A 27,317-nucleotide genomic window follows, 5' to 3' on the forward strand; every position below is an offset into this window, starting at 1 on the left:
AGTTAAGAAAATATGCTCAACGCAGAGGTACTTTTAAAAAACAAACAAACGGACGAACAAAAAAACAACCCCCTGAAAAAACGAAAGTTAATAAAATAGTTTATCTGCATCAAAATATTCTTTGGAAACCAAAAAAAATAAAAAAATAATAAAAAAAATGTCTCGTGAATGTTCTTTCAGGTTGATCTGTAAAAAGCCAGAAAAATAATAATACATGGTCCGGGTTAATTCGCTTCCTGAAAAAAAAAAACGAAGAGAGTTCCAAATAATCCCCTTCGGCAAAAGCATAAAATGCAAAAAAGGCTTTAAAAATTGAAGTCTGCCCGAAGTGAAGCAATGTACTTACTCCCTGCCACGGATACAAAGAATTCCAGTTCGGTTGCAATCAAAAAAACATTTTTTTTTGTTTGTTTGTTTCAGCCAAACTGAAACAAATGACCTGACTTCGAAACAGTGTAAGGATGTAGCTCAAGCTGTGCCTTCTGGAAATTTCGCCTCCGGACGCCAGTTCGAAACTTCTCCTGAGGGGCAAGAGCCAGCGGCTTTCCTGCAAGGCCAAGATCGGCGCATTCTCACCCAAAGCGAAACTTGAGCCTGTATTTCACCGTGTTGGGGTTTTTCCGAGGCACAGACAGGGGGGCCTTTGGCTTGATGGGGTTAGGTGGCATCTTCTTTTCGGGGACGGTCACCGTGAAGGAAAGTTCCGGCTGCTCCGACCGCTTGAATCTTGGGAGGAAGTGGGTAGACACGTGCTGGGGTTTCACCCGGGGGCTGCACCCCCTCTTTGCTTTCCCCCTTTTGTTCAAGGCCACGTACCACTCCCGCCCCGTCTCCTCGCTCCTGTGGATGGCCGAGGCGTACGTGTTGTAGCTGTTCTCCTGAAACCGCTCCCTGAACTTGCAGTCGTCGGTGAACTTGGCCTGCAGGGGAGGGGGGGAAAAAAAAAAGAAAGAGAGACAGAAAATTTAAATTGTGCTAATATGTTCAGCATCATGAAAGGAAACAGGAGTCTGACACCAAAAAGAAAAACCAAGAATTCTACTGATCCCTGTCCACGCGGCGACTTCATTCCCTTTTATAAAGATATATAAATCCATATGTCTTTATACATCTTTACATCTTTATCTATATAAATCTATATATCTAGATTATAGATTATAGATATATAGATTTATATATATAGATATATTATAGACATATATCTAGACTATAGATATATAGATTTATATAGATATATATTTATAGATATAGAGATATCTATATAGATATCTTCATAGATATATAAATATATATTTATAGATATATAGATATCTATATAGATATATTTATAGATATAGAGATACATATATATAGATCTCTATATAAATATCTTTATAGATATATAGATATATATTTATAGCTATATAGATAACTATATAGATATCTTTATAGATATATAGATTTATAGATATATAGATATCTATATATCTATATAGATATCTTTATAGATACATATATATATTTATAGATATATAGATATCTATATAGATATCTTTATAGATATAGAGATACATATATATAGATCTCTATATAAATATCTTTATAGATATATAGATATATATTTATAGCTATATAGATAACTATATAGATATCTTTATAGATATATAGATTTATAGATATATAGATATCTATATAGATATCTTTATAGATATATAGATTTATAGATATATAGATATCTATATAGATATCTTTATAGATATATAGATTTATAGCTATATAGATAACTATATAGATATCTTTATAGATATATAGATTTATAGCTATATAGATAACTATATAGATATCTTTATAGATATAGCTATATAGATATCTATATAGATATCTTTATAGATATATAGATTTATAGATATATAGATATCTATATAGATATCTTTGTAGATATATAGATTTATAGATATATAGATATCTATATAGATATCTTTATAGATATATAGATATCTATATAGATATCTTTATAGATATATAGATTTATAGCTATATAGATATCTATATAGATATCTTTATAGATATATAGATTTATAGCTATATAGATATCTATATAGATATCTTTATAGATATATAGATTTATAGCTATATAGATATCTATATAGATATCTTTATAGATATATAGATTTATAGCTATATAGATATCTATATAGATGTCTTTATAGATATATAGATTTATAGCTATATAGATATCTATATAGATATCTTTATAGATATATAGATTTATAGCTATATAGATATCTATATAGATATCTTTATAGATATATATAGATTTATAGATATATAGATTTTTATAGATATCTATATAGATAGATATCTTTATAGATATATAGATTTATACATATATAGATATATAGATTTATATAGATATCTTTATAGATATATAGACTTATATAGATATATAGATTTATATGGATAAAGATATATATTTATATATCTTTATATCTATCTATATATAGATTTATATATATAAAGATGTAAAGATTTATATATCTTAGCCAGGCACGATGGCTCATGCCTGTAATCCTAACATTCTCTTGGGAGGCCAAGACGGGAGGATCGCTCAAGGTAGGGGTTCGAAACCAGCCTGAGAAAGAGCAAGACCCTATCTCTACTAAAAATAGAAAGAAATTAATTGGCCAACTAAAAAGATATATGGAAATAATCAGCCAGGCATGGCGGTGCATGCCTGTAGTCCCAGCTACTCGGGAGGCTGAGGCAGGAGGATCGTTTGAGCTCAGGAGTTTGAGACCAGCTTGAACAAGAGCGAGACCCCGTTTCTACCAAAAATGGAAAAAATTAGCTGGACAACTAGAAATACATAGAAAAAATGAGCCGGGCATGGTGGTGCATGCCTGTAGTCCCAGCTACTCGGGAGGAGGCTGAGGCAGGAGGATCGTTTGAGCCCAGGAGCTGGAGGTTGCTGTGAGTGAGGCTGATGCTACGGCACTCTAGCCTGGGCAACAGAGTGAGACTCCGTCTCAAATATATATATATATATATATATATTTTTTTTTTCTGGAGGAGGGATCTGTAGCTTTCATCAAACTGAAAATAATTAAGAATGTCTACGCTAGCCCCAACTACCAAGTTTCACAATTTTAGAGAGCATCATCTGCACAGAATTCCTGGTATTCCTGAGAATACCAAATACTTTGTCTCCGATATATAAAAAAACGCTAACAGCTGTATGCTTCTATATCAGAATGAGGGGTTCTATAGCAGAATAAAAGGGCCTTTTCTCCCACCTCCTTGCTTTTTCTAGGAATGTCAAACTTTAGTCCAGAATACAAATTGCAACATGAATCTCAAAGTCCAAATCCTGCCTAGATCTACGTGGAATGTTGTTCTGGTTTTTTGTTTTGTTTTGTTTTGTTTTTTTGAGACAGAGTCTCACTCAGTCGCCCGGGCTAGAGTAAGTGCCGTGATATCAGCCCTGCTCACAGCAACCTCCAACTCCTGGGCTCCAGCGATCCTCCTGCCTCAGCCTCCTCCCGAGTAGCTGGGACGACAGGCACGCGCCACCATGCCCTGCTGATTTTTTCTATATATATTTTTAGTTGGCCAATTAATTTCTTTCTATTTTTTGGTAGAGACGGGGGGGTCTCGCTGTTGCTCAGGCTGGTCTCGAACTCCTGACCTCCAGCGATCCTCCCGCCTCGGCCTCCCGGAGTGCTGGGATGACAGGCGTGAACCTCATGGAATTTTTGATTCGTGCAAAGAATTGACGGTATCAGGAGGACAACCGAACTCAGAGCATTTCCAACCGCACGTTAATCTTAGGTACATCAGTTTACTCGTGCACATTTAAGTGTGGTTCCATCAATAAAGCTCTTTATTTGGGGCGATAAAGCTATAGGTGTAGACCTTCCACAAGTCTACCCGTGAATCTGTGGGTTCGGTCCTGAGTGGGCTGAAGGCAGGTGTTTCAAAGAAAAACCACCAGTGCCTGGCAGCCCCTCTTCTTGTCTTGCACCCTGCCGGCCTATGTTTAGGGCGAGGCTGCCGTATAGACAACAGTTTAGTAGAAGATCACACATTGATTGTTCCTACTTCTCACCAAAAAGACTTTCTTAGTTAAATGCAGATTTGTCTAAGGCCACTTAGCTCTTAAAAGGGCTTTCCTATTTCATTAGATAATCCCGGAGTTATATTTTAAAATAAAAGCTGTAGCCACCTGGAATGTCTCTGGGACAACTCCATGACAGGATAATAAGCATTTTAGAAAGGTGTGGGGCATTTCCTCAAAAGAGAGTAGCAGGGGCCGGGCGCGGCGGCTCACGCCTGTCATCCCAGCACTCTGGGAGGCCGAGGCGGGAGGATCAGCTCGAGGTCAGGAGTTTGAAACCAGCCTGAACAAGAGGGAGACCCCCGCCTCTATTCTAAATAGAAAGAAATTAGCCAAAGAGCTAAAAACATACGTTAGCCGGGCACGGTGACGCATGCCTGTAGTCCCAGCTACTTGGGAGGAGGCCGAGGCGGGAGGATTGCTTGAGGTCAGGAGTTCGAAACCAGCCTGAGCAAGAGCGAGACCCCCATCTCTACTATAAAAAATAGAAATTAATTGGCCAACTGAGATATATATAGAAAAAATGAGCCGGGCATGGTGGCGCATGCCTGTAGTCCCAGCTACTCGGGAGGCTGAGGCAGGAGGATCGCTTGAGCCCAGGAGTTGGAGGTTGCTGTGAGCGAGGCTGACGCCACAGCACTCACTCTAGCCTGGGCGACAGAGTGAGACTCTGTCTCAAAAAATAATAATAATAATAATAATAATAAATTAATAAATAAAGTTTTTAGCAAAGAGGGGTCTTTTAAGGAGATAGATTTTTTTTTCCCCAAGCATCACGCAAGTGCAATGCAGGGTAGAAACGTGCAGAGTTCTGAAAACCACGCACAACCTGCAGCCCTTTTCAGCTGTTCCAAATCCTACATGGCAAGAGGAGTAGAGGCGATCAGAATGTTTTGGCTTTCCTAATGGACTTCCAATCTCATGTTTTGTCTGGAAAATGTTCCGGGCTCCAACAGAACACAACCATTTGAAGCAAACATTTCTGCAGGTGTTTTGTTTTTTTTTTCATCAGGGAGATCTTGTTTCTTCCTGCAGGATCGGCTGTCGGCATTCCCAGCCTTCCTCAGGCATGACGGTGACCCTAAGTGGTACAAGTCACCCCATGCATGGGCCGTCTTTACAGCAAAAAGCCACCAAGCGGGACAGGTCTTAGCTACGGGGGCTAAAACATACACATTTACCATTAGACGACTTCAGATGATAAATGCTCCAGGCTAATTTTTTATTTTTAAAATGTCCTTGACACTATACGAAGCCCTTTAATAAAATATAGACTTTAAAAAAAAAAAAAAAGAGAGAGGCCGGCCGCGGGGTGGCTCACGCCTGTCATCCTAGCACTCTGGGAGGCCGAGGCGGGAGGATCGCTCGAGGTCAGGAGTTTGAGACCAGCCTGAGCAAGAGTGAGATCCCGTCTCTACTATAAAAATGGAAAGAAATTAATTGGCCAACTAATATATATACAGAAAAGATGAGCCGGGCATGGTGGCGCATGCCTGTAGTCCCAGCTACTCGGGAGGCTGAGACAGGAGGATCGTTTGAGCTCAGGAGTTCGAGACCAGCCTGAGCAAGAGCGAGACCCTCGTGTCTACTAAAAAAATAGAAAGAAATTAGCTGGACAACTAAAAGTATATATATATATATATAAATTAGCCGGGCATGGTGGTGCACACCTGTAGTCCCAGCTACTCGGGAGGCTGAGGCAGGAGGATTGCTTGAGCCCAGGAGTTGGAGGTTGCTGTGAGCCAGGCTGACGCCACGGCACTCACTCTAGCCTGGGCAACAAAGCAAGACTCTCTCTCTCAAAAAAAAAAATTAATTAATTAATTAATTAATTAATTAAAGTAAATAAATAAATGCAATTAAAAAAAATAATAGAACTGCATTATTTCCCTAGGAGGGGAAAAAAAAGAAGTTGATGGACAGACCTTTTTTTTTGATAGTTAATGTGTAAAGCAGAAAGCTGAATCGGATTTCAAATAATCTATCAGGATTCGTTGCCCTACGACTGACCACCAAGCCACTGTGATGAAAGCAATCGTTAAGATGCATATATATATATATATATATATATATATATATATATATATATATATATATATCAATCCCCACCTTTGTTTCAAATTCCTTTTTTCACTAATGCATCCAACAGATGTTTACCGCATACCGCATGGCTGCATACCGCATGCTAACGACTGTGCTAGTTGCCACTTTCACAAGACAGGCGTGGTTTTGCCCGCGTCCTTTGTGGACTTGAATTATTCGCGTTTTACTCTTTAATTTCTCCTTGATCTTGCAAGTGTAAAAAAAAAAAAACAAGCTGCATCCGCCCAGCCACAATCACAAAATTACAGTGAAATGGCCAAACCACCTGATTCTATGTGGTTTAGTATACTCACAATTGACACACTAACACACACACACACACACACAAAACAAAAAACTTAAACTATTCTTGCTTGAACATCCAAATTATTTCAAGGAGGGGGAAACTGACTGCTATTCAGGGAAATAAGAGCTTTCTCATTAAAAGGGCACCGTCTTGGGTCTTCTCAATCTCTTCTCATGGCGAAGAATTCATATTAAACAATGGATGTTTCAAAGAGGGTCAAGTTCGGTTCAAAAAAAAAAAAAGCAAACTATTGATTGACTGGCATAGTCCGGAAAAAAAGACTAACTCTGCCAAAAGCATTATGCCAACGCTAGAACGTAATTTCAACTATGTGATTAAGTCTTCTATTTTTAAAAGGTGTTTGTCAATGGAATGCTTTCCACAAATTATACGGTTATAAATTTTAATTATTGCCACATCAATTTCTCTTAGACTTATGATAGAAATAAAATATAAATAAAATGAATAAGTCTTAAAAATATATTTTAAAACAGAAATTCAACAGAGACTCTATTAAACCAAAAAGAAAATTCTTCCTGAAATGATATTGTTTTTAAAGAAAAAAAAACTCTTCTAATAGTTTTTTTGTTAGTAAATATAACGTTCTGTTTTGACTGAGCATCTTGTAGTGAATGAAATGCCGATTCTCGAAATGCATGGTGTATGAAGTCTAGAGATGAGAGTGATTTTGAACTGAAGCTAGTGTAGACCTCGGAGTTTCTGGATATTTAATCGATTTTAATTCTTTATTTCACACTGTTTGCCTCTTCCTCCTGAAAAACCTTATAAAGTTTAAAAATAATTGACTCAATCTAAATAACTAAAATGTTATTGTAGACTTAGATGGTATTATTATTATTTTTTTAATTATTTTTTTGAGACAGAGTCTCACTCTGTCACCCCGGCTAGAGTGCCGTGGCGTCAGCCTCGCTCACAGCAACCTCCAACTCCTGGGCTCAAGCGATCCTCCTGCCTCAGCCTCCTCCCGAGTAGCTGGGACTACAGGCATGCGCCACCATGCCCGGCTAATTATATATATATATATGTGTGTGTGTGTATGTGTGTGTATATATATATATATATATACACACACATATGTGTGTATATATATATACACACACACATACACACATACACACACACACACACACACACTTTTAGTTGTCCAGCTAATTTCTTTCTATTTTTTTAATAAAGACGAGGGTCTCGCTGTTGCTCAAGCTGGTCTCAAACTCCTGAACTCAAACGATCCTCCTGCCTCAGCCTCCCAAGTAGCTGGGACTACAGGCATGCGCCACCATGCCCGGCTAAATTTTTCTATATATTTTTAGTTGGCCAATTAATTTCTTTCTATTTTTAGTGGAGACGGGGTCTTGCTCTTGCTCAGGCTGGTCTCGAACTTCTGAGGTCAAACGATCCTCCCATCTTGGCCTCCCAGAGTGCTGGGATTACAGGCATGAGCCACCGCGTCCGGACTTAAATGTTATTAAATAACTAACATGTTAGTATTGACTGCATAAATTGCAGATTAAATTGGGCTCTAAGTTTCCTTTTTTTTATTTTTTATTTTTTTGAGACAGACTCTCACTCTGTCGCCCGGGCTAGAGTGAGTGCCGTGGCGTCAGCCTCGCTCACAGCAACCTCCAACTCCTGGGCTCAAGCGATCCTCCCGCCTCAGCCTCCTCCCGAGTAGCTGGGACTACAGGAAATGCGCCACCACGCCCGGCTAATTTTTTTCTATATATTTTTAGTCGTCCAATTAATTTCTTTCTATTTTTAGTAGAGACGGGGTCTCGCTCAGGCTGGTCTAGAACTCCTGACCTTGAGCGATCCTTGCTGCATGCACCCACTTTGGTACCTTTCCTCCTCTCAGTGGGACTTGGTTCCCATCCCTACCCCGACCCTGGTCATTGTGTGTGGCCGTCCCATGACACAGGTCCACGTGTGCCCACCTGAGGACAGCTTTTGCTCTTTCCCCTGGAAGCCCCCCTGCGGGTCAGCGGCAGGGCCCCACCATGCTGTCTGCAAAAAAAAAAAAAAATAACTCAGCCACAGGCCTGCCCAGAGCTGGACTTTTATCTGTGCCAGGTCTCAGTTCTCCATACTGAGCAGCCACGGAAAAAACACACGCTGATTTTTAAAACAGCCAACCCAAAGTGACAGAGCAAGGAATATCAACCACGGGATCTTTCCGCCTAACTCCACGAGTTAAAGTCACTCAGACAACCTGCTCAAAACACAGATCCTGCCAGGCCCCATCTCTGGAGTTTTGTGTCTTAGTTAAGTCTGAGGTCAGACCCTGCACTTACAATCACTAGCCTGCAACCCGTGTGATTTTTTTTATTTTTTCCAGAATATTATGGGGATGCAAACGCTTTGGTTACATTGCCTTTGCAATGCCTGTGTGTGATTTTTTTTTTTAGTTTAGTTCAACTTTTATTAAAAAGTTTGTCCGTCTTGGCTGTGCGCAGTGGCTCATGCCTGTCATCCTGGCACTCTGGGAGGCCGAGGTGGGAGGATCGCTCGAAAGGTCGGGAGTTCGAGACCAGCCTGAGCAAGAGTGAGACCCCGTCTCTACCAAAAAAATAGAAATAAATTAATTGGCCAACTAAAGAAAATACATAGAAAAAATTAGCCGGGCATGGTGGCGCATGCCTGTAGTCCCAGCTACTCGGGAGGAGGCTGAGGCAGGAGGATCGCTTGAGCCCAGGAGTTTGAGGTTGCTGTGAGCGAGGCTGACGCCACGGCACTCACTCTAGCCCGGGCGACAGAGTGAGACTCTGCCTCAAAAAAAAAAAAAAAAAAAAGTTTGTCCGTCTCTTTTTTTTAATTTTTTTGTTTTATTTATTTTTATTTTATCTTTCAAGCATATGAAATGCTTGTCTGTCCCTTAGCATATATATTTTGCTGTATTACTCAAATAGTTTATTTCAACTTTTATTAAAAACAGACCAAACCCAGTAACTTTTCCAACGGTTGCCTCACAACTGAACCGTCATTTCTGGAAGGGCCGTGTGTGATTTTCATGCAGGTGAGACAGGCTACACCAGGAGAAACTCAGTAGAAGGCTGGAGCTTTTTCTCTGGGGCCCCTAATATAAACTCCATAAAAAGCTGGACTCTTGAAGGATCCTGTGAGTCAGGTGGTTTACGTATATTTAATTCTCACCCAGTCATTCCATGATTACTATTAGGATACCGTTATCTGGTTTTTTCAGCCAGAAAGGTAAAGAAAATGATCCATCTAATAATGCCAGGACAGCTCAGTGCCTTAAATCTCATCTTCTGATTCCTAGACTGGAGCTCTTTCCATAAAACCATACAAACCAAGGCTATTTCTTGGGTTTTCTTTTTCTTCTTCTTCTTCTTCTTTCTTCTTCTTCTTCTTCTTCTTTTTTTTTTTTGAGACAGAGTCTCCCTCTGTTGCCCAGGCTAGAGTGAGTGCCGTGGCGTCAGCCTCGCTCACAGCAACCTCCAACTCCTGGGCTCCAGCGATCCTCCTGCCTCAGCCTCTACCCAAGTAGCTGGGACTACAGGCATTCGCCACCATGCCTGGCTCATTTATATATATATATATATATATATATATATATTTTTAGTTGTCCAATTAATTTCTTTCTATTTTTAGTAGAGACAGGGTCTCGCTCTTGCTCAGGCTGGTCTCGAACTTTTGACCTGGAGTGATCCTCCCTCCTCGGCCTCCCAGAGTGCCAGGATGACAGGCGTGGGCCACCGCGCCCCTGGCCAAGTTAAGTTATTTTTTTTAAAGACGATGGTACGTATTACTCAAGCCTCCGTTTCCCCTTTGAGCAGACATGCCCAGTCTTAGGGGCTGTCACTCCTCCTCATTCCGCCCCCAGTGCAGGAAGTCCACTCCAGCCTCACATCCTAGCCAAGCCAGCTGGCACCAGCTCCAACCAGGAAAGGAGGAAGTTCTAGCCCTTGCTCAGGGCTGATCAAGCACACATTCCAGGCCTGTTTCGTAAAGTCTGCAATTAGCTTCCCTTCCAAACATGATCCCTTAAAACCCCGAGAAACAAAAATAATTCTTCCACATGCTTTTCTTCCTGGATCTTTAAAATAAGCTAGCATGTTTGCCTTGGTAGACAATGAGCTATCATGCATAACCTTATGAAAAGACTGAGGAATACACAATAAGCAACTTCCTTAGGATTAACATATTTTACGGTAAAAATAAGACGGAAGATAGGGCTTTGAAAAAAATTGTGAGATTCTTCCCGTAGGAAATCCTTGCCTTTTTAAGAGTTTGAGGCTAAGAATCTTGCTTTCCAATTAGGTTCCTTGGAGAAAGGAAAACCCATATGATAAGGGGCTATTACCATGTTTCCCTGAAAATAAGCTCTCCCCATACAATAAGCCCCAGCAGGATGTCTGATCACTGGTGTAATTGAAGGCCTACCCCGAAAATCAGCCCTAGTGGTGGGCGTGGTTATGAAAATCAACCCTAGTGGTGGGTGTGGTTATGAAAACCAGCCCTGGTGGTGGGCGTGGCTATGAAAATCAGCCCTAGTGACGGGCGTGGCTGCACAGCACATCTGCACAACCCATGCGTGTGGTCGCGGAGCGGGAAAGAACACGAGCAGCCCTTCTCATCCGCCCCGTGAGAGCTCTAGTGCTCGACAGGAGAGATCGGGGCCGGTGGCTCTAAAGGAAACAGAGTCGCAAGACATTCAGGATGGGATTCGGGGTCTGGAGAGTGGGGATGATGTTCCAGAAGAAGACGACTTCACTGTATTTGAATCAATGTAGATGGTTGTACCGCACTTAAAAAAAAATAACACACCCCCTGAAGATAAGCCCTAGGGTGTCTTCTGGAGGAAAAATAAATATGAGGCCCTGTCTTATTTTCGGGGAAACATGGTATATGCACAAAAATCTTTGTACCCATGGGAAAAGAGGTTGGTGATCAACAGAATATGGGGCTGGTCTAAATAAGTGCAGGGTCACAGCTGCTGACCCCCAAATCAGAAGGAGAGTGACTGAGGATCATGAAGCAGCTGCCAGAGAGCAAGTTCAGGAAGATTTATGCGAATAGCAAGTGCTGAATACTTTCCAGGCACTATGCTAAGTGTTTTTGCATGTGTTATCTTGTTTAAGACACGTAACCATCACAATAGATTGTTGCCTTAATTTTCCTCATTTTGCAGTGGATAAAACCAAGAATGGAAGGACAAAGGACAATGACCCTGAAAATAAGACAGGGTCTTCTATTTATTTTTCCTCCAGAAGACACCCTAGGGCTTATTTTCAGGGGATGTGTTATTTTTTTTTAAGTGCGGTACAACCATCTGCATTGATTCAAATACAGTGAAGGCGTCTTCTTCTGGAACATCATCCTCATTCTCCAGACCCCGAATCCCATCCTGAATGTCTTGCGACTCTGTTTCCTTTAGAGCCACCGGCCCCGATCTCTCCTGTCGAGCACTAGAGCTCTCACGGGGCGGATGAGAAGGGCTGCTCGTGTTCTTTCCCGCTCCGCGACGACACGCCTGGGTTGTGCAGATGCTCTGCGCAGCCACGCCCACCACCAGGGCCTATTTTCATAGCCACGCCCACCACTAGGGCTGATTTTCATAGCCACGCCCGTCACTAGGGCTGATTTTCATAACCACACCCATCACTAGGGCTGATTTTCATAGCCACGCCCATCACTAGGACTGATTTTCATAGCCACGCCCATCACTGGGGCTGATTTTCATAGCCACGCCCATCACTAGGGCTGATTTTCATAGCCACGCCTGTCACCGGGGCTGATTTTCAGGGTAGGGCTTCTATTGTGTACGTGCTTAGACATCCTGCTGGGGCTTACTGGATGGGAAGGTCTTATTTTGGGGGACACACAGTAATGAGGAAGTCAGGGAGTGGGATTCAGCCCCCCGGGTCAAATACACCTGCGTCTCGCCCATGGCAATCACTCCAGGTGTTTGATTTCTTATGTCTGGACTCATGGCAGGTAAATTCAGAAAGGTTCTCTCTGGGAGTTTCAAACAGATCGCCAAAGCTGAGGAGTGAGCAGGAACTGACAGAAAGATAAAGAAAGAGAAGGACACCCAGTCTCAAAAAGGACCTCAGCATGGGCACTAATAGAAGGCAGAAGAGACCACAGCCATGGTGGCTCCATATAACCCTCGTGGCTCTTCGGGGAACTGATTATCTATCTCCTCCTCCTCTCCACGATTCCTGACCAATTCTGACAAGGACAAGACCATACAGCTTCCTCCTTGGAAAAGAACGCTGAAAAATCCTGCATGGTCCTCCATCTGTGACTGCATTCATTGTCCATTTAGACCACGCTGGTGAAGGTTTCAAGGAGAGCTCTGTGTAGATCAGGGGTTTGAATGGGTGCAGGAACCCTGCACATTTGCACGATTGAAGTTTAAGTAAAATCTTTTCCAGGCCGGGCGCGGTGGCTCACGCCTGTCATCCCAGCACTCTGGGAGGCCGAGGCAGGACGATCGCTCGAGGTCAGGAGTTCGAGACCAGCCTGAGCAAGAGCGAGACCCTTGTCTCTCTACTATAAATAGAAAGAAATTAATTGGCCAACTAAAAATATATAGAAAAAAAAAATGAGCCGGGCATGGTGGCGCATGCCTGTAGTCCCAGCTACTCGGGAGGAGGCTGAGGCAGGAGGATCGCTGGAGCCCAGGAGATTGAGGTTGCTGTGAGCAAGGCTGACGCCACGGCACTCACTCTAGCCTGGGCAACAGAGTGAGACTCTGTCTCAAATAAATGAATGAATGAATGAATGAATGAATCTTTTCCTATGGCATTAACAAACATAGCACAAAAATGAAATCAGCATCAAGGGTGCCTATATCTAAGTGCCGTGGGGCTGCCGTCTCGGTTTGCCCTGACAGCGAACCATTTGCTAAACGAAGATTTTTGTGAACAGAACAGATCTCTTTTCCGTTTTGAAAGTTTTCGCCCTACGCAACTCTTCATCACGTTTCACATCATCATCTGTGACAATACAGTCCCTTCTCTCTAGCCTCTTAAAATGAAATATTTGAGGCACAGAAGTAGGTAGAGACAGAAGACAGTCAAAAGCAAAATGCTCCGAATCAGAGAGAAAGAGAGGCAACCAGAAAGAAAGCACAGGGGAAATTTGCAACTGTGCCCATCTAAAATAACCCTTCAATAAAGTGCTATAAATATTCTAAGAATGAGCCACAACATTTAATTTTTTTACATGTAATGTGAAAATATTAAGTGATGCACTGATTAATTCCTGTAAAATGATAGTTGAAAAACAATTTAATTGGTTCCAAACAAAATTTAATATCTTCTTTCAAGCTAACTTTTTACCTAACATAGCATTTAAGAGAGAGAGAGAGAGAGAGAGAGTGAGAAAATTCTAAGAGGACATAGTTCTGGTTTAATCGCTTTGAACTGAGTAACCTTGCGAAAATAATTTAACATCTCCGAGACTCTTTTCTCATCTCATTACCTAATGAGATAATGTGAGTGAAAGAGCTATTAAAAAAAAAAAAAAACTATGAAATTGCATTATCTCTGCTTAGGAACTAATTTTTAATATTCTGATTGTTAGTATAAAAGCCACGTTGAAAAATCTACAATCGCCCATGAATGTTTCTCAACGCAGTGGGGAATTTACTTTCTCTAGAATTATATGAATGTTTTACATTTTTAGTTTACATTTGCTTTGTACCTGGAAACCTAAAGGTATTCCATTTCTTTCTTTCTTTCTTTCTTTCTTTCTTTCTTTCTTTCTTTCTTTCTTTCTTTCTTTCTTTCTTTCTTTCTCTCTCTCTCTCTCTCTCTCTCTCTCTCTCTCTCTCTCTCTCTCTCTCTCTCTTTCTTTCTTACTTTCTTTCTTTCTTTTTTTTTGACAAGGATTTCACTCTGTCACCCAGGCTAGAGTGCAGTGGTATGACCATAGATCATAGCTCTTTACAATGTCCAACTCCTGGGCTCAAGTGATCCTCCTGGCTCAGCCTCCCAAGTAGCTAGCACTACAGGCATACACCTGGCCCACTGGTTAATTTTTAAATTTTTTTGTATAGATAGGGTCTCACTATGTTGCCCAGGCTGATTTTGAACTCCTGGCCTCCCAAACGTGCTCTTTTCTTAAATGCCTCTCCACAATTATTAATTTAAAGCAATTCACAAATTTACACATCTAATTCTAAAAGTGTAAACGTTTTTGGCCTTTTTCGTGATGATGTCAAGTCGTAAAATCAAAACCAAATAAGAAAAAAAATCACATTTATGAGCTACGAGAACAATTACGCAACATGTTTAACTAGAGACTGAAAAGAGGAAAGAAACCATCAGGACAAAACCGATGGCTGCTGGCATTAATACTATTTCTAAATTCAACTTCTTTAAAAAATAAATCAAATTCATAATTTAATTAGGTTTGCACCTAAAGAAAAAAAAAAGTGCTAATAAAAAAGCTCAGATAAGAGAAAGCGGACTTGGACAATTGGTTTAAAAGGAATCCGCATAATCGTAGGGCTTAATTTTTTTTATCTGCAATTCAGCTCAAAGTCATCCAGAATGACTTTTATATCAAAGAGCTTCCGGAGAGTGACAAGAGCAAGACTTGCTTTGTCCTGTTTGAAAGTCATTATTCCATGAAATAACTTCAGCCTGCCAAGATGAAAAAGAAGAACAGATGCTGTTTTTTGCATTATTTCAGACAGCCGTCCTTAGACATTTGGGTCAAATTTCTAGAAGTTTGTGACTTGCATTTGACAGAGGAATCATGTATCTTAACCTCTCGGTATGACCTTTCTAATAGGCATTCATTTGTAACACACCATTTTTCTGTGGTAATTATCTTTCAGCTGGTCCAAGTTTAGTCTATTTTTTTGCATGCATTAGGGCATAAATCAGACCATTTTAAATTGTTAAGATTTCTCACCCTCTGCACACATTTGTGTCTTGTTACGGTGGTGAGATTTGGAAGGCGTTTCAATCTTTTACACTTTGAAAGTGGCCTGAGGAAAAGTTGTTCTATTCTGATCTGTTTAATCATTGTTTTCTGTCTTTATAGGTGGATCTCTAAAAATGAAATGGTATTTTCTAATAAAATAAGACGTACTGCTTTTTCACAGAGATTTTTGTCCCTTAAAATAAATAAATAAAAAATCGCACAGCAATTATTTTTACGAATACTATCTTATAGCTTGCAAGAGTATAATGGCCAGCTCAGAAAATGAAATAAGTAAATCCTTTTATAGTTTTTGCAATGGGTGATTAAAGAGTTTAACAAAGGTTTTCTATTTGTCTGAATAAACTGATGTATTAGTAGTTTATTATATTTATATTATTACCATATGATAATAGGCAATATTAATGAGTATTTACAATGTACCAAACAAATATAATTCTGAATACTTTATGTGTCTTATCTCATTCAACCCTCAAAAAAATTATAGAAATTGCTCAAACTCTAGTGTCTCTTCCAAAACATATTAACAAATCACATGGATGCGGAGAGAGAGGAACACTCCTGCACTGCTGGTGGGACTGCAAACTAGTTCAACCTCTGTGGAAAGCAATATGGAGCTACCTTAAAGCAATACAAGTGAATCTACCATTTGATCCAGCAATCCCATTGCTGGGCATCTACCCAAAAGATCCAATGACACTCTACAAAAAAGACACCCGCACTCGAATGTTTATAGCAGCACAATTCATAATCGCAAGGCTGTGGAAACAGCCCAAGTGCCCATCAATCCAAGAATGGATTAATAAAATGTGGTATATGTACACCATGGAGTACTATTCAGCTCTAAGAAACAACGGTGATATAGCACATCTTGTATTTTCCTGGTTAGAGCTGGAACCCATACTATTAAGTGAAGTTTCCCAAGAATGGAAAAACAAGCACCACATATACTCACCAGCAAATTGGCATTAACTGAACAGCACCTAAGTGGTCACATAGGTACTACAGTAATAGGGTATTGGGCAGGTGGGAGGGGGGAGTGGGGCGGGTATATACATACATAATGAGTGAGATGTGCACCATCTGGGGGATGGTCATGATGGAGACTCAGACTTGTGGGGGGAGGGGGGGAAAGGGCATTTATTGAAACCTTAAAATCTGTGCCCCTATAATATGCCGAAATAAAAAAAAAACAACAAAAAAAAACCAAATCACCTTTAGTTGTTAAGGAAAGGAAAATCGTAATAGTCTTACACAGTGAACCAAGTGGAATTCTCATTGAATTTTGTAAAGGTCTATAAAATAAAAATCATAAATACTAAGTTTCAATTGATTGCACTCAATTAAAACTTGCTACATACATTGAAAATTGAAAAAGTGATATCTCAATAATTTACTTAGCAAGAACTAAAGGGAGTAAGGATTAAAGAACTAACTTTAAAGAATAATTACTGTTTTAAATGATATAATGTGAAGAAACTTAGTACAACACAGAAAAAGCACAAATCAGTTTTAAGTGCTGTACATACATACTAATAAATACAGACAAACACAATCTGTAAGTGGTAAAACTAAGCTAAATATATCTTATTATCTTAAAACATTTTAATATTTCCCAGGTAATGAGCATTTCCGTAAAAAAAATCTAAGACACAAGTAATTTGTAAATTGATTACAAAATGTTTAAGAAGTCTGAGGAAATTTTTACAAAGCACAAAATCAGTCTTCATAGCATGGACAAAGTCATTTTTTTTTGATGTGACGAAAAATACAACCTAAAAATTCTTCAAATTTATCAAATAAAAGTTGTCCACGAAGGTCAGAGTTTTCTAATTTAACTGGTTTCTTCCCTCCCTACTTTTTAAATATGAACATATGTTGTATTACCGAGATCCAATTTTTGACATCGCGAGTAGCTTGTAAAATTAAATTAGGGCCTCATCTACTAAATATACACACAATCGCCACAAACATGTAAATTCAAAATGGTATGTCATATATCATTGCCCTAATAACTTCATATTTGGGCAACTTCTAAGAAAGAAACCATGGCAACCACTTTGAGCACGCTATTTCCAAATACACCCTTAAAACTTTTTTGTAGACTCTATAATGTCTTCCCAAGCAAACAAACTATTTAAATGACAACTTACAGAAACACAGAAAAAAATTCTCTTGGTTAAATGTACATGGAACTTTATACAAAAAAAAAAAAAAAAAAAAAAAATTAACTTCTCTGGCAAATTGTCTAGTTGATCTACCAATTTGGAAAAAGCTCACTTCATAATGCTTTTACAAATGTAAAAATCTGCATAACACCTTTAGCAAACATAAAGTGGTTCTACTTACACTTGCATGGAGTTTTCCTTTTTTTGACATCGCTAAAAATTTGTTGCTGAAAACTCCTCGTATTCCTACGGTCCCCTGAGATACAGCAAATATCTCCAAAACACCTAGGATGACAGAAATCCCAAAATAAAACACAGACTCTTCTATATATCAGCGTGAAGAACTAAATTTCTACATAGATTCTTTCCATTATTTATTACTGCGATTTTTTTTTAAAAAAAAGAACTTAGTATTAACATCCTTATTTTTCATGACATTTACTATGTAAAAAAAAAAAACAAAAGGCTAACATTCAAGTGTTCGCTTAAAATTATTAATTTTCAGACTCAAAAATTTGAACCTGCTTAATCAAAATTTTTTATTTTTTGACAAGCAGCAAGTTGCTCTTAACAAACGATGGTCGACAATAGAATCTTTTCAAAGTCCTAAAGGAATTAAAAAGACATATTTTTTTTTCCTGAATGTTTTTAAAATAATTCCCATCCACTGTTTCTCCATACCACATAGCACAGTACTTTTAATATAAAAGCACATAAAGTCCGTACTCGAGACTAGTATAAACTATTTGAAAGCTTGGAAAATAATACCTATTTACATGAAATAAATCCTCTTCTCTAATCGTCATGATTAGAGTGGCAGTTATGAATAAATATATACACCACACTCATAATAAATATATACACCACTCTTCTAGTGAGTGGTTCATTTAAAAACTACATAGAATAAGATACTGAAAGCCCTATAAATAACTTAGGATTATTGGTTCAATGAAGTGTTTAATGGATCGTGCTTTGGGACATCTTGCATTTCGAACCATTTCCTGGAAGGACATTTAACGAGGTATTTTATTACATTATTGTTTATGGTTTGTATTTCATAGTTAGCATTGTCAAGTCCACGTCCGTCTGTCTCCTGCAGGAATTCAAAGTCCACCTCCTCTAGGTCGAGACAATCCCAGTTCGTAGAATATTTTAAGAAGGTAAAATCCATAGTCCGCCTATCCCTGGAAAGCCTGCTTATTTATCATAAATTCATACATGCTGTTATACGAACATGTCATCGTTATTTGACTACATAAAATTGCCAACAACAAAAAAAGAAAAGCCAAACAGTAGAGTTCACCAGAGCTAAAAAAAGGGACTTGTTCTAGGAAGAAACAAAGGAAGGAGAGAAGGGAAGCAGGAAGGAAAAGGGAAAATCTATCTCAACATTTAAATCTATAAATATTCTAACCATTAGTATTAGGATATCTCAATAGGACTCTCCGGAATACAGAAATCCACCACATTTTTCCTGAAATAGTAATTTCTCTCTGCAGGATTTGAAGTGCATATATTATTATTCGATTTACAAACGAAGAAATATTTTATAAGTACATATCTATGAGTAACATCTACAATTACATTAAATACTGCTGCTGGTTGATTCAATCTGGTTTCTTAAAAATACCTGATCAAAAAGTGTGTAAAAAAAAAAAAAAAAAAGGATAACTGAATCACTTTTTTAACGATTAATGTGCCCAGCTCAGAGTAAAGAAAACACATCTAAGGGGAACTCAAGCTACCCATTTATTGATTGAAAAACGAAAACAAAAAAAATTAAGAACTGTTAGAAAAAAAAGAACTTGTTATTTTAGAAGGAAACTGTTAAAACTGATGTCTCACAAATCCTTCCCCCTTCCAGATGTTTTCAAAATGCTGTTGGTGATAGATGTGACTATAAAAATGATTTGAATGTGATGCCCACCCAGAGGTTTAGAGGCATCATTATTTTATCAAATAGTACCAAAGTGCACTGAATGTTTTGTAAAGTTAAATACACTACCCGGGCGTAATAGGTTATAGTAACGTCACTAAACCATGAGTAGAACATCTGAGACAAAGTTATATTTCTATCGGAATCACAGAATGATACTGAGAACAGCATTAATGCTTTTAAATATTTGGGAGGCGGGGATCACGATTGTGAATAGCGAATAAAGTTGTGTGTTCGAAACCGAGAAAGGGAGAACGTGAGAAATTGTACAAGTGTGGAATGATTGACCCAAAAGAGACAATATTGATTTGGCAGAAGAAGAGACTTGCTTGTATCTTTCCCTTCCATTTACTCATGGTTCTAGATCTTTTATGCCGTCCTCTGGAAAACTATCCGGTTTTGTAAAACGCAAATCTACTGTATATTAATAAAAAAAATGCACGCATGGTAGCATAAAGATAAAATTCTCCTAACTGTATGGTTTTGCATGCTAACTTTAAAGATGTTAAGATGAAAAGGATTTATAAATATTTGTTTTGTGGAGATACTATTGCTTTGCCTAAATAAACCATGAGTTTCTGACACCCTCTATTTTTTAAAGAAAGACCCATTTTGACTCATTAAATTCCATCTCAACACATTGTCATTCTGTGTATGTATGCTACACACCACTTGCATGGCAATGAATTTTCAAAAGATGAAACAATATATGTGAGAGTGTCATTATTTTATTACACATTGCGTGGTTTATTTTCTTGTAAGTTCCAGGATAAAAAAAAAAAAAACATCATGCATTGTCTGAGGATGAAAGGATTTTATAACTTTGAGAAAATTATATTTAAGGGAAAGCTTAAAAAATACACACACATATATCTCATTCTATTTAACATGATAAGTGGAGGAGAGAGAAAAGGTGAAATTAGGTGAAAGAAATATTTTTCACATCGACAACTTTGGTATTGGTTTTCTGAATCGTAATTATAGCCTAATATTGGGGAACACTTTTAAGATCATAATTTTGAAAGTAATGTCAGCAGTGATCGTACAATGTCTTTTTTTCCAGATTATTGGGGCAGATTCAATGAGCCTCACAATACAACTTCCTGCACCCCACCCCCAAGAGACCTGTAGGTTTTACTATGACCAATCTCAGTAACCCATTCAGAAACTCTACATAATATATTTTTTTTTTCTTTTTTGAGACAGAGTCTCACTCTGTCGCCCCGGCTAGAGTGAGTGCCGTGGCGTCAGCCTCGCTCACAGCAACCTCCAACTCCTGGGCTCAAGCGATCCTCCTGCCTCAGCCTCCTCCCGAGTAGCTGGGACTACAGGCACGCGCCACCATGCCCGGCTCATTTTTTTCTATATATATATTTTTTTAGTTGTCCAGATCATTTCTTTCTATTTTTAGTAGAGACAGGGTCTTGCTCTTGCTTTGACATAATATGTTAAACCCATGTGCATTAAATCACACCTATATAAACCCTCAAGATTGTTGCTCTAACATTGATTTTTCTTTAATTTCAGTCATTTCCTGACCTTTTTTGCTAGGAATCGGTGATATTACATTTGATGGAAACTTACAATTCACTTTACAGCTCCCCAAGACAGTAAGCATCACTAAGCAAAATCGTGGAAGGCTAAGTTTCTCCCACAGATCACAGATACTTGATGATTGTTTGCGCAATTGGATTTTCTTCTTGGACTCTCTCACTATTTCTCTTTTCCCTTGTCAGAACACCTGTTGCACACACACGTATGGTTTACTTAGTTCTCTTTTGCTATTGTATTCCTCGCCTGATAGAGAAGGCTCGGTGTGAATTAATTCACACTAAAGTGCTAAGGTCAGTCAGCGTGCTATTTTTCTTAAAGTCTTCGCATTTAAGAGGATCAGAAGAAGAAGGCAATGCCTGACACGAGGAATTATTCTCTCTTGTTGGAATTACAGAGTTGACATAGAGCTTGAAGGAAGCAAGGATTTCTTGGTATCTCTCAGATTCTACACCCACACTACTTAATCCGCTTACCTACAAGGATAGCTATGCATTTTTATAGCATAAATTTGCTCCACTTAAGAAAACATAGAGGTAGATTTTTGACTTAGTCCTCTCCAGATTTTTCAATTAAGCTCCATTGATGGTGGTTGATACAAATCATACTAACGTCTCCCTTTTCTTAGTGGATAAAATATATATAGAAAAAAAAAAAACACAACCCATAGATAGCCCATGTATTCAGAAGCTTTCGACAATCCATCTGAAAATTCCCAAAGAAAAATATTTTACAAGTGGAATCTCTCTACTTGCACCCAAACAGTGGCAGATATGCTATGCCAAGTCATCAAATCTGAATCTTGAAATATCCAGTGTAGCAGTTTTCACTGATTAAATTAGTAACACTTTTTTTTTTTTTTTTTACACTTGACTTTTTTCTGCACGGTAGATAGATGTATATTCTAGTTGATCTAGGCTCGGGGCATTGTCTAATGGAGCTACAATCACACCAAAGTTGATAGCAAATTCAGATTTTTTTTTTTTTAAGAAAGCAGTTAAAACTGATAGTTCTGTTAGCCAAAACATGTGATTGGAATTTTCATGTTTTATCTGAAACCTTTGGTTTTACGTACGTAGCCTTCGTCTTGTACTTTTCTTCCCTAGACTGACAATTATCTGATTGCCTTTGCATGCTTTAGTGGGCCAAGATAAGTCAACAGAAGCATTATAATGAAACTGAACTTGAAAGCACATGAATTAAAGCAAACCCTTAGTTTCTATGCAATAGTTGTGGCTTATCACCTGTCTGGTCCCACTCATCTTTCTTCGTCTTCTCCCAATATTTTCTCACGATAAGGGGGTCAGATGCAATGAGCCTGATTCCATTTTCTGTCTTTAAAACTTGGAATAACTACAGTATCAAAGAAGCTAGGAATATATTCACGGGTGCACCTAAACTAAAACAGATTATGTTTCGAAATCTGTGGCCAGAGTGTCATGGGTGGAGAAACTAGAAAATATTCACAATGGGTAAATGGTAATTGAGAAACACACACACACACACACACACACACATATATATATTTATTCGTTCTATCGGACAAATGTTACACATTATTATTGGGCTTAAAAAGGATCTGCTCAAATGAAGTTTCACGGCAAAGCTTTGACTCTTTTCCGAAGTGGCAGGCTTGCAACAAAAAAGACTTGTTTCCTATCATTGCTAACTCACAGACAACAGAATTAGATGCTGACATAAAACTCAGGTATCCTCCCTGGTCTCTCTGATACAGCTCTCTCAGTCTCTCTCGTGAGACTCAGACAAATGCCTCCTCGAGAAAACTGTCAGCAGCACTTTAGTTTGCGTGCATGTCAGGGAAAAGGCCGGTGATATCTTCAAAGAGGTAAATGCAATTAGCGGGCTGGTTTCTCTCTCACAGCTACGTAAGGAGAGAGACCCATTTTAAATTTCCAAATCACATGGCATCCTGCTAAACACAAGACATTCCATAAATTCTTCGTTGAGCAACGGCAGCAAAACTTTATATAGTATTGGACACACTCCGGACATCACAAAGGTGTATATATATATTTAAATTATGCTTTCCTTTGTGGGAAAAAAATATCTATGGAAGGCAAAGCAAACAAACAAAACTAACCCAAAAGCAACCAAACTCTCATTTGTAAAAGTGAGGCAGGGATCCTATATGAGGTGCATGGATGAGTTTTTGGAGGAAAGCAAATCATGAGAAAGACACAGAGACTAAATTTCTGAAGGGCCGTTGTAAAAAAAAAAAAAAAAAAAAAAGGATGAATTAGGAAAAAGTTAGTTACATTAACTTTTAGTTAGGCCCACGATGATGAAGGAAACATCCCTGTTCTCTTATAGATGTCTTTCGGTGTGGATTTGAAAGTTTAAAATGTGCTTTGGAAGTAATGGATGGTGGGCAATGTCTTCTTTAATTGCATGCATTTTTAAAAAACTAATAATCTGTTCTCATTTTCCATCTTTTGCTTTCCTCCGACTTCCTCTCTCTGGCAAGGCCTAAGCTCCAAAAATATTTGTCTTTTTGCAGTATCATTGTAGAGAAGGGGGTGAATTATCTTGGGAATGACCCTCACCTCCAGAGATCTGTCTCACACCAAAACCCACTCCACTGCTTACTGCCTGATAATTTGGGGTCTTTTTTGGGGGCACACAGAAGTTGTCCTCTGTTGGTACTGATTTCCGGGACAGACTACATACAACAAGAGCAGAATAGAGAAAGCCTTCCTGTAAAGAGAAAGAAGGAAAGATTGCTGCAAGTCGGGGAATAAATAGGCTTTGATGTTTGATGGAATAAAGACCTCGGACTGGGACAAAAAAACGAGAAGGGCAAATAAACAGAAATGCCCACACAGACATACACACCGGCTACTCCGGAAATCTCGGAAAATCCCCCTTTGGCCCCAAAACAGACCTTGAACTTGGTCACCAAAAAGGTGGGCAAGTTATTTGATCAGATGCAGGGGTCCTCAAACTTTTTAAACTGGGGGCAGTTCACTGTCCCTCAGACCATTGGAGGGCCGGACTCTAGTTTAAAAAAAAAAATTATGCACAAATTCCTATGCACACTGCACATATCTTATTTTGAGGTTAAAAAAAAAAGAGCAAAAACACCTGGATGGGGCCCACGGGCCGTAGTTTGAGGACGCCTGGCAGAGTGACATGAACCCTGAACCGTGGCAATGGGTCCCTCTAACGAGCAGCGTGGCTAGGGACCTGGGAGTCGCCGGGGTGTGCGCAGCGTGTGCTTTCTCTCCAGCTGGGAGCTCCAAGCCACCTCGCCACGCCACGCCACGCCACGTGCGTGCGTGCATGCGCCAAAGCCAGCTGGAATGTCGTAGCCAGAGAGACCAGGACAGGCGCAGGGTTGGAGGGGGTGGGCATGCACCTACCTCCAGCCAGGCTCCTGGGGACCCTCACGGCCGGAGAGAGGTGACCAGCCTGGCGTCCAAGTGGCTAGTGGCTGGCATCCAAGAAGTCCCTGGTCCCCAACTGACTTGCTCCACTTGCCAAGCAAGTGAGGCACGATGGGAGAGCTGACGCCAGGCTGACACCAGGAGCAAAGTCTGCCTGCCCAATTCCTCCGCCCTCCCTGGACAATCTCAGAGGGATGGCTCTGGTCTGGTGGCCCAGGCCCGCTGCTGCTAGAGCCATCTGACCCTCAGGAGGGCAAGCCCCGGCAGTCCTGCTCACGGCCCAGAATCATCTTCACCCTCCACTGGCTGGCAGCCCCAGGGAAACCCAGAGGAGCTGGCTGTGACCATCTGGAAACGTACATGGTACATGGAAAGGAAGAGAAGACGAGAAAGGAGGAGGGGACAGAGCCAAAGAGAAAACTCAGGCAATTTAAAACTTGCTTGCTTTTTTTTTTTTTTTAAAAAAAGTCCTACAGAATTTTTGCGCCCATGCCCAACAGAACCTCCTCTGTCGTTCTCCTAAAGCAAGGGACGTTTCTCCTAATTGTCCTTGGGCACCAAAGGCTGGCCACTGTCCTAGTAAAAGTGGTGTCACGGTCTCAAAATACTTAAATGCTGCTAAATGCAGCCCCGGAGTTGAGGATTTCAATGTTCCTCACCTCTCCCTCCCTAAATGTGTCCGGTTTTGCAGATCACGGTCTTCTTCCCAGCAGAAATATGGGATTATCACTCTAATACACACACACATGCATGCACATGCACACACAGTCTATATGCATGTATGTGTGTGATGCATGCTTACACACACGTGTGTGTGCACTATATACATACATGCAAATACACATGTGACATTAATTCGAGTTTATGACAGGAGGCGGAAGGGGAGAAGTATCGGAGATTTAATTCTAGCATAAGAAAAAAGAACTTCAGTGGCTCACGCCTGTCATCCTAGCACTCTGGGAGGCCGAGGCGTGAGGATCAGATCGCTCGAGGTCAGGAGTTCGAGACCAGCCTGAGCAGGATCGAGACCCCTGTCTCTACTATAAACAGAAAGAAAATAATTGGCCAACTAATATACATACATATATATATAAATTAGCCGGGCGTGGTGGCGCATGCCTGTCGTCCCAGCTACTCCGGAGGAGGCTGAGGCAAGAGGATCGCTTGAGCCCAGGAGTCTGAGGTTGCTGTGAGCGAGGCTGACGCCACGGCACTCACTCCAGCCTGGGCAACAAAGCCAGACTCTGTCTCAAAAAAAAAAAAAAAAAAAAAAGAAAAGAAAAGAAAAGAACTTCAGCAGTGGAAGGAAGAAGACTTTGCAAAGGTTTGGTGTCTCGTGGAAAATGCCTGGCAGCCCAGTTCCTAAGCAGAAGGCAGAACAGAAATTGGACGAGAAGGAAGGAAGATTTTTTTTGTGTGTGTTTCTCCACGCGTGGCTGGGAGCTCGTCTTTGGGGGCCGGGACACGGTGGTGCTCAACCATCTGGGCACCCACGTCTGGGTCACCTTACACCCCAGGACTCTGCCCTTCCACCAGCCACCCCTGGAGAGGGGTCCATGCGACTGAGCGAGCCACGCAGATGGCATCTTCCTTCCCTTCCTTCCTTCCTCCCCAGCCAGCCCGCCCCGCGCCCGGCCGGCTGTGTCCGGGACCTGCCGGGTCTCCGGGAGGTGACCGGGGTTCAAGAAAGGAGACCCTCCCCAACCCCCCCGCTTCCCACCCCCCCGCAGCAGCCCTGCAGGGAAGGCGAGCAACTTACTCAGGACGTTGGCTTCGTGGGAGCCGTTGACTTTGCCATCCGGGTAGATCTGCAGGTGGAAGCCGATGCCCACCCTGCAGTAGAGACTGCCGGTCCTGCGCCCCGAGGGGCTCCGCTCCGAGAACCGGCCCTGCTCCGAGCCGCCTCCCGGGCCGCCCGCGGGGGACGCCGAGGCAGGGCTGGAAGAGGACGACCTCGCGCCGCCGCCGCCGCCGCTGTGACTGTCGCTGTCCCCTCCCCGGTTCCTGCCGGTCGCAGCAGCGGGTCCCGCCGGTCGCCCTCTGGGGTCCGCGCGCTTCTCCTCGCGAGCCCGGGCGCTGAGGATCAGGTGGCTGAAGAAGAGGAGGAGGAGGAAGGACAAGCTCATTCTTCCAGCCGCGGGGACCCGAAGCGCATCTTGCAGGACTGGTTCCGGGCTCCGTAGCCCCCGCGCGGCCGCGGCCGCCGCCGCCACCACCACCACCGCGAGCCTCCTCCTCCTCCTCTTCCTCCTCCTCCTCCTCCTCCGGCGCTGCCCGCCTCCCCGCGCTGGGCGGACATAGCCCCGGGGAACGGAGAGGGAGGTGGAGGCAGCGCGGCCGCGGGAGCGATGCCGGGGATATTTATAAGCGCGGGGAGAGCGCACTGCTTTGCGCGCTCTCCGGCGGCCGGCGGCGGCGCGGGGAGGGACCCAGGCGGGCCCGGGGGCGGGGGTGAGGGGTGGGGAGTTGGGGGTGCAGGGGGGAGGGGACGGGAGAGAGAGTGAGTGGGAGCACAAGCCGCCCCATCCACGGACGCTGCGCTCCTCCGCCGCGTGCGCCCAGCCCCGACCGTCCCCAAGCGCGCACGACCGCCCCTCCCCCGCGCCACCCTCCCCCCAGGAGCGCCACCACCCCAGCAGAATTCAGCCCCAGTCCACTCTAGGCAGCGGCCGGAGCAAAAAAGGGGTCGGAACGTGGGGTTCCCGGGACACGGGTTCGAGTCCCCCCCCCCTTCCACCGCCCCAGCGCGCGCACTTGCGCCCAGGTAACGCGCCCCTCCTGCGCACCTGGCGCCGGATGCCCAAGTCCCCTTCCTTAGCTGTGCCCGGGCAGACCGAGA

General features: G+C 41.4%; 1 protein-coding gene across 1 annotated transcript; it reads right to left on the reverse strand.

Annotated features, from left to right (window-relative positions):
* Positions 1–80: 80 nt before the first annotated feature.
* On the reverse strand, positions 81–26,643 carry FGF5 (fibroblast growth factor 5). The gene is made up of 3 exons (XM_012789380.3): positions 26,238–26,643; positions 17,769–17,872; positions 81–920 (listed from the first exon to the last, which is right to left on the reverse strand). Exons 1-3 carry the CDS (start codon positions 26,602–26,604, stop codon positions 573–575), a joined length of 819 nt encoding a protein of 272 aa, XP_012644834.2. The 5' UTR covers positions 26,605–26,643; the 3' UTR covers positions 81–572.
* Between the last annotated feature and the right edge of the window lie 674 nt (positions 26,644–27,317).

The sequence above is a fragment of the Microcebus murinus genome, chromosome 29 (assembly GCF_040939455.1).
Source record: "Microcebus murinus isolate Inina chromosome 29, M.murinus_Inina_mat1.0, whole genome shotgun sequence".
In the NCBI taxonomy this organism is placed as follows: Eukaryota; Metazoa; Chordata; class Mammalia; order Primates; family Cheirogaleidae; genus Microcebus; species Microcebus murinus.

Excerpts from the sequence above, each read along its gene's own strand:
- FGF5 (XM_012789380.3), bottom strand. The coding sequence starts at position 26,604 with ATGAGCTTGTCCTTCCTCCTCCTCCTCTTCTTCAGCCACCTGATCCTC. Across the intron at positions 17,873-26,237 it reads CCACGAAGCCAACGTCCTGA|GTGTTTTGGAGATATTTGCT; the intron begins GTAAGTTGCTCG and ends CTGTCATCCTAG. Across the intron at positions 921-17,768 it reads AAGGAAAACTCCATGCAAGT|GCCAAGTTCACCGACGACTG; the intron begins GTAAGTAGAACC and ends CCTCCCCTGCAG.